This window comes from Nyctereutes procyonoides, unplaced genomic scaffold, assembly GCF_905146905.1.
Source record: "Nyctereutes procyonoides isolate TBG_1078 unplaced genomic scaffold, NYPRO_anot_genome, whole genome shotgun sequence".
Classification (NCBI taxonomy): domain Eukaryota; kingdom Metazoa; phylum Chordata; class Mammalia; order Carnivora; family Canidae; genus Nyctereutes; species Nyctereutes procyonoides.
Window position 1 is genome coordinate 23,244,639 of NW_026575034.1, and position 8,804 is coordinate 23,253,442.

Here is an 8,804-nt window from a genome sequence, read left to right on the forward strand (position 1 = left end):
CTGGAAATCAGTGGCATTTCTATATACTAACAATGAGACTGAAGAAAGAGAAATTAAGGAGTCAGTCCCATTTACAATTGCACCCAAAAGCATAAGATACCGAGGAATAAACCTAACCAAAGAGGTAAAGGATCCATACCCTAAAAACTACAGAACACTTTTGAAAGAAATTGAGGAAGACACAAAGAGATGGAAAAAGATTCCATGCTCATGGATTAGAAGAATTAATATTGTGAAAATGTCAATGCTACCAAGAGCAATTTACACATTTAATGCAATCCCTATCAAAATACCATGGACTTTCTTCAGAGAGTTGGAACAAATCATCTGAAGATTTGTGTGGAATCAGAAAAGACCCCGAATATCCAGGGGAATATTAAAAAACAAAACCATAGCTGGGGGCATCACAATGCCAGGTTTCCGGTTGTACTACAAAGCTGTGGTCATCAAGTCAGTGTGGTACTGGCACAAAAACAGACACATAGATCAATGGAACAGAATAGAGAATCCAGAAATGGGCCCTCAACTCTATGTTCAGCTAATATTTGACAAAGCATGAAAGACGATCCACTGGAAAAAAAAGACAGTCTCTTCAATAAATGGTGCTGGGAAAATTGGGCATCCACATGCAGAAGAATGAAACTGGACCACTCTCTTGCACCATACACAAAGATAAACTCAAAATGGATGAAAGATCTAAATGTGAGACAAGATTCCATCAAAATCCTAGAGGACAACACAGGCAACACCCTTTTTGAACTCGGCCACAGTAACTTCTTGCAAGATACATCCACGAAGGCAAAAGAAACAAAAGCAAAAATGAACTATTGGGACTTCATCAAGATAAGAAGCTTTTGCACAGCAAAGGATACGGTCAACAAAACTAAAAGACAACCTATAGAATGGGAGAAGATATTTGCAAATGACGTATCAGATAAAGGGCTAGTTTCCAAGATCTATAAAGAACTTATTAAACTCAACAGCAAGGAAACAAACAATCCAGTCCTGAAATGGGAAAATGACATGAACAGAAATCTCACAGAGGAAGACATAGACGTGGCCAACAAGCACATGACAAAATGCTCCGCATCACTGGCCATCAGGGAAATACAAATCAAAACCACAATGAGATACACCTCACACCAGTGAGAATGGGGAAAATTAACAAGACAGGAAACAACAAATGTTGGAGAGGATGTGGAGAAAGGGGAACCCTCTTGTACTGTTGGCGGGAATGTGAACTGGTGCAACCACTCTGGAAAACTATGTGGAGTTTCCTCAAAGAGTTAAAAATAGAGCTACCCCAGGACCAATTGCACTGCTGGGGATTTACCCCAAAGATACAGATGAACTAAAATGGCAGGACACCTGCACCCCAATGTTTCTAGCAGCAATGTCCACAGTAGCCAAATTGTGGAAGGAGCCTCAGTGTCCATCAAAAGATGAATGGATAAAGAAGATGTGGTCTATATATACAATGGAATATTACTCAGCCATTAGAAACAACAAATACCCACCATTTGTCAACATGGATGGAACGAGAGGATATTATGCTCAGTGAAGTAAGTCAATTGGGGAAGGATAAGCATCATATGGTCTCATTCATTTGAGGAATATAAAAAATAGTGAAAGGGATCATAGGGGAAAGGAGAGGAAATAAGCAGGAAATATCAGAGAGGGTAACAAAACATGAGAGACACCTAACTCTGGGAAACGGACAAGGGGTAGTTGAAGGGGAGGTGGACAGGGGATGGGGTGACCCGGGTGATGGGCACTGAGGGGGGCACTTGATGGGATGAGCACTGGGTGTTATGCTATATGTTGGCAAATCGAACTCCAATAAAAACTATACAAAAAATGAAATATTTGACTACCAATTGAACTACAAATGTCTACTCAAATTTTATTTTTCATCTTCATTATTTATAAAGACATTTTGAGTTAAACAAAAACTGAAAGTCTTTATCACCAGCCAATCTGCAGGACAAGAAATGGTAAAGGATTACTACCAGCTGATGGAAAATGGCCAAAGCTTTTAAATGGTTATTAATGAAGAAATGAGAATTACTGGAAATACTGAATAATTAGATTACCTATTTCAATTATCAAATTAGCTTTGTGCATAAAAAATGTTTATATATTACTTTGGATGATTGCAAAAACAAAATAAGTACTGAAATGGAAAGAAGAATCTATTCACTCAAAGATATTATACTTCCATTAAAATTAATGTGCATTAGGAGTCTACATATACACACTTTTATTTACAAATGTACATGAAATATATAAAATAATATATGATATATTTTCAATGAACAAGTAAAAAATACAAAACAACGTATTTTGAAATAGCATAACAATGTCAAAATGTTTGGAGGTCACTGCAATACAGATAACATTATTGCCTCTCATTCTAATTTATGGAATTGAAACTGTTTAAGGAGTGACCATACAATACTTTAACAATGAAAACTATTAACTGGAAAAATGACTCCACTCAGACCTATTTCCAATAGTATATACTAAAAAAATTGGTCTCCCATGCTTTTTAAAAACTAACATGGCAGTTTCTGTTGTCAAGATGACAGTTTATGTAAGTACTGTCATTCCTCCCAGAAAGCTTTAGGTATTTTATAATTGATGTTATATATACATTTATCTTTAAAATCAATAGAAACAAAAAATCAATAGAAACAGTTATTAAAGGACAAGAGTGAGCAGTCTAGCAGATACTTGCAAACACGAGGGATAGTTATTTCAAAGATAGGGAGGGATGTGAATCTTTTTGTCTTGAGGTTTTCAGAGAAGCCAGAGGCAAAAAGGAGCAAAAGGCAAATTCCTAAAGAATTAGGTGGAGTTCCACTGTAGTGCCTCCACTACACAAAACTCCTTCCCTGGTTGGGTTTTACAACAGATACAGATGCCACAGTGTGTCATCCATATCCCTCTTTCAGATCAGAAGTTCTCAGCCATCTAACTACTGAGAATATAACCTTCTTTACTTATTCTCTTGCCTCAATGAAACTTCTTTGTCTAACACCACATCCCCTTCCTGGGGAGCTCCCATAATGACTGGTTGATGAAGAACCATAAGCTTACCCTATTTACCCTAATCCCGACAAATTTGAAGTGACACTCCAGCTCCAGAGACTCCTGTATAAACATCTGGCTGACACTTGTTGCCCTTTCATTACAAATAACTTTCTCCCTCTTTCTTCACCCACCTCTCCCAGGTGCTGATCTTAGGAGCAAAGCTATATTAGTTTTCTAATGCCTCTTTGCTAAATGACCAGAAATGTAGTGCCTTAAATCAACAAAAATTTATTTTCTTGCAGTTCACTTGGTTAAGAAGCTGATGCATATCTTGCTGAGGTAAAATCAAGTTTTCAGCAGGTCTGAAATCCTTTCTGGAGACACTAGGGGTAAACATATTTTGTTGCCTTTTCCAGATTCTATAGGTTGGCCACCTTCCTTAACTCATGGTTCTCTTCTCCATTTTCGGAGCCTGCAATGAAAGCTTAAGTCCTACACATGTGGTATTGCTCTTACTTTTCTTTAAATATGTATATGTACCCCGATGTCCATAGCAGCATTGTCAACAATAAAGAATTTCTTTATCTATCTACCTATCTATCTATCTACGCACACACTATATACTAAGTATACTTAGTATATATTAGTTTTATATATACTAATATATATTAGTTTATATATATTAGTTATATATATATATAAATTTACTGAGCCATCAAAAAAATTAAATCTTGCCATTTGCAATGATGTGAATAGAGCTAGAGAGTATAATGCTAAGCAATAAGTCAGAAAAAGACAAATACTATATGATTTCATTCCTAGGTGTAATTTAAGAAACATAACAGATGTTATGTTACAGATAACAAGGAGGGGAAAGAGAGAGGTGAACTATTAATCAGACTATTAACTATAAAGAACCAACTGAGGGCTGCTGGAGTGGAGGTGGGGGGGTTAAATGGGGTGATGGGGATTATGGCAGGCACTTATGATGAGCATGGGTGATGTATGGATGTATTAAATCACTAAATTCTACACTTGCAACTACTATTACAAGGTGTGTTAAATAACTGGAATTTAAATAAAAACTTGTAAAAAATAAATGTATAAATAATTACACAATTGAGTCATCATATCTCCTTCACTGACTCTTTCTTCTGTTCCTATTATTGTTCACTTTCAAAGACTTGTGATTACATTGGCTCTACATTGATAGTCCAGGATACTTCCTATCTTGAACAACCTTAATCCCATGTGCAGTGTTAGTTCCCCTTTACCTATAAAATTTAACATATTCACAAATTCTGAAGATTAATATGAGGATGTCTTTAAGGGGGCATTATTCTGCCTCCATGAAAATCTCCATCTCAGGATGTGCTTTCTAAGAAACTCAACCTGTGGGATGCCTGGGTGGCTCAGTGGCTAAACATCTGCCTTCCACTCAGGGCTGATCCGGGAGTCCTGGGATCGAGTCCTACATCAGGCTCCCTGCATGCAGCCTGCTTCTCACTCTGCCTCTGTCTCTGCCTCTCTCTTTCTGTGTCTTTCATAAATAAATATATAAAATCTTAAAAAAAAAAAAAGAAACACAACCTGCAAACACTGCTTACACCGTGTCTTGGAAGAGCCTACCAAGAAATCACAATGGCAAATAAAACTCACAGTAAATAATCACCAAATGTCCAAAGACATTTTTAAAAAGCTACCAATATAGTAAAAACCTGTGTGAAATAGAATTAAAAAATAAAAGACTTCAGGTTTTTACAATATATGTAATTGGAAGCCTTAAACAGATGAGAAAAAATTACAACCATGAAGAAAGCACAGGAGATTTTTGTTAAAAGGATCAAAAATAGAAAATTTAAATGTGGAAAGTAATTATATTAAGGGACTAAAGAATAAAATGGAAACTGCTGAAAATAAAAATTTGGGGTTTTAAAAGTAAACATGTATTTTTAGGACTATAGCCAAATAAATGATGGAAGGAAAGAAAAGTTAAAATACATGGAATAAAGATAGGGCATTCCAACTTTATTTTTATGTACTTACAAAAGAATATGGTGGGAAGTGGAGAAGGAAATATCCAAATAAATAAAGTTTGAAAAGTAATAGATAAAGAAATATCTGGAAGCAATAGATATATAATATATATCACATAAGAAAATAAGGATTGAATACTGAACATGACTTTTATAAAAATTTATAAATCTAGACTTATAATGAAATTTCAGAACTTTGAAATAAAGATGATTCCAAAATGAAAAAGAATAAAATCCTTTCAAAAGAGTGAGAAAATGATTGGCACCAGTTCCATTGATAGCATTAGTTGCAGGAGAACAAAAAAGTTGAACAATAAATTCAGAAAGATTGTGGAATACAACTTGGTTCCAAAATCCAATAAATTCTTTATTTATTATTCAAATATGAGAGCAAATGAGGATATGCTTAGACATAAAAGTAAAATTAAATATTACCAGACTAAGCAGGGTTGTAGCTAGTAGGAAAAATAGATATTCTCCATAAAGACTGTGAATGCCACAGAAAGAAGATATTCATGAACATTTATTGTAGAAAGAATATATATATATATATATATAATCAAATAAAAATGGCCTGGAAACACAGTTCCAGATAATTCCAAAATGAGAGATAGAGGTATACAAGAAGAACAGGACAAGGCAAAAGGGGTATAAAATTTTTGTTTTGTTCAGAGTAGTATAGTTATAAATTATTATAATTAGAAAACCAATATTTGACTAATGATACAAAGTTAATGAAACAAAGTTAAATTAAGAAAGCAAGAAAGGGGACACCTGGGTGGCTCAATGATTGAGCTTCTGCCTTTGGCTCAGTGGTGATCCCAGGGTTCTGGGATTGAGTCTTGCATCGGGCTTCCCACAGGGAGCCTGCTTCTTCCTCTGCCTATGTCTCTGCCTCTCTCTGTGTGTCTCTCATAAATAAATAAAATCTTTAAAAAATCAAGAAAGTTAGAAAAAAGAAGGTATTGAAAAATGTGAAATTTTTAAGCGATAGAAAACAAAGATCAAAAAGGCAGAAATATATTCTTATTGATTACAATTCTGCTACTCAATAATTTTACCAAAAATTATAAAACCTGCATAAACTATCTTAAACTTCACCAAAAAAATAAATGCAAGGAAATGCAAGATACTTTCTAACCAAATAATAATAATAGCATGAATACCTACTAAGAGATGAATACATAAGTAAAATCAAATGTTATAAAACAAAACATGAAATGTTTTAATCTATATAAATTAATAACAAATGACCTAACTAAAATACCGTGACTGGTTGTAAAATTTAAAATATCTGTACTGTGTGTCAGAAAAACAAATGATACATTTGCCTCTGGAAAAATAGGACAAAATCTGTGTTGGAGCAGTGTTGAAAGTAGTTTTCACTTTAATTCTGTATATAATTGTATTAAGCATTGTGTTTGAGATGAGTGCAATGTTGAAGGTCATTAATTCATGGAGTTGTAAGAACAAGGATTTGCATTATACTTTTACTTTAGTTTCTTTTGTAAGTAGTCTGAAAAAGAATTTTTTTAAATGTAAATACATGTAACAAGTCTGATGATGCAAAGGGTCATTGCTTGGTCTTTGGGAAATATTGAACCAACTAAAAGCACTCAGTAGTATAAAAAAAAAAGGCAACTATTCATAGATTCATTTCAGAGCTTATACATTAAGTCAGTGGAGGAACTAGAGACAGATCATGAGTCCAGGATGGGAGCCCTTGTTTGGGAAGATGGAATATTTCAGGGTCAAATGTAGATTGAGAGAACAAAGTGAATAAAGTGATAGGCAAAGACCAACATATTTCACATAGAAATACTAAACATAATTCAATTATAATATTACACTTGTGTTTATGGACCTTACTACAGTGATAGTCATTAATATGATACTATAGATAAGTAAGAAATAATTTGGGGGTGCCTGGGTGGTTTAATTTGCATCCAACTCTTGATTTTGGTTCAGGTCACTAGCAATGTCCTGAGATGGAGCCCTGTATCTGGTTCTGTGCTCAGTGGGGAATCTGCTTGAGATTCTTTCTCTCCCTCTCCCTCTGTCCCTCCCACTCTCTCTCTCTCAAATAAATAAATAATCTAAAAATAAAAAAGAAATAGTTTTGAAATTGTATGTTTGTTTTGGCTATCATTCCATGGATTCTTACATATTTGGCAGATCATTGCACTTCAAGCTACAGATTTGGCAATGATTTTTTTGAACCCATTAACTTGTTTTTTTTTTAAAAGAATGTAACAGAATGCAACCTCCTAGAAGGCCAGACATTTTGTGTTAACTTGGTTCATGCATTTATCCCTAGCAATTAGAATGAGTCAAGACAACAATAAACACAAAAGGAATATAAATTAAAGGCATAATAAAATGAATGCACAATGAATGGACAAACAAACCAACGCATGATGTAGGACACAGGGTCATATCTCCACTGCCACATTTCTCTAATTATAGAATGCAAAAAAACCAAACAAACAAACAAAAAAAACAAAACAGTAAAACATGTTCTTTGCCCAGAAAAAGAGAAGCTTTATATTATGAAGGACTCTGTGGGAAGACATGCAGACAGAGGCCACACAGCTTCTTCCAAGATAGCCCTTTGAACTTGAGATCCAGTGAAGTTTCCACGAGTTTTAGAATCCATTAGTTAGCAATTATGAATAAATCAACTTGTATCTCAATCTGGCAGCAACAGATTAGGACTAGGAGATGTTTGCTAAAGCAAGAACACACAGGTCTTTGTAGATGGATGAAAATCCTTAGTAAAAGAACATGTCATGAGTCTTATTTTTTTATAAAGACATGGAGCACACGCTCTCGAATCTGTTTGGTCCTTACACCATAAATGATGGGGTTGAGTGATGGTGGGATAACCAAATAGAGGTTGGCAACAAGAATGTGAATGTAGCGGGGTATGTTGTGTCCAAATCGGTGAGTGAGGAAGGAGAACACTGAGGGGATATAGAAAACACAGATGACCCCAACGTGAGAACCACATGTGCTGAGTGCTTTTAGCCGAGCATCCTGTGATGGGAGGCGAAAGACAGCTCGGAGAATGTACATGTAGGAGATGCCAATAAGGACCAGGTTCAGGACAAAGAAGGAAACCACGAAAAGCCCATAGATGGCATTGACACGGATGTTTCCACAGGAGAGTTTGGCAATGCCCATGTGCTCACAGTAGGAGTGAGCTATCACGTGAGCCTGACAGAAGGGTAGGCGGTAGATGAGGAAGACCATGGGAAGTGTCAGCAAAACTGGACGAATCACAATGCACATGCTGATGCCCACCAGTATCCGGGATGTCAAGATGGTTGTATAGTGGAGGGGAGCACAGATGGCCACATAGCGATCAAAGGCCATAGCCAGCAAGACCTCGGCCTCCATGCCAGTAAAAGTGTGGATCAAAAACATCTGGGCCACACAAGCTCCAAAGTTAATCTCATGAGCATCAAACCAGAAGATTCCCAGCATTCGGGGCACAGAGGTTGTGGAAAGGGCCAAATCAATAGTTGAAAGGAGGGCCAGAAAATAGAACATGGGCTCCCTCCGCAGGGTCTGCTCCATCTTAATGACTAGCAAAATCGTGGCATTGCCCAGTAAAGCTACGAGGTAAACAGAGCAGAAAGGCAGGGAGATCCAGGCATGGGCCCCTTCCAGACCAGGGATTCCAACGAGGAAGAATGTGGCTGGGTGAAAAATGCTCCTATTGTGGTATATCAT

At 36.1% G+C, this 8,804-nt stretch overlaps 1 protein-coding gene across 1 annotated transcript; it reads right to left on the reverse strand.

The window, feature by feature from the left end:
• Positions 1-7,865: 7,865 nt before the first annotated feature.
• Positions 7,866-8,804, reverse strand: LOC129505026 (olfactory receptor 52J3). Its single transcript, XM_055317954.1, has one exon. It carries the CDS (start codon positions 8,802-8,804, stop codon positions 7,866-7,868), a length of 939 nt encoding a protein of 312 aa, XP_055173929.1.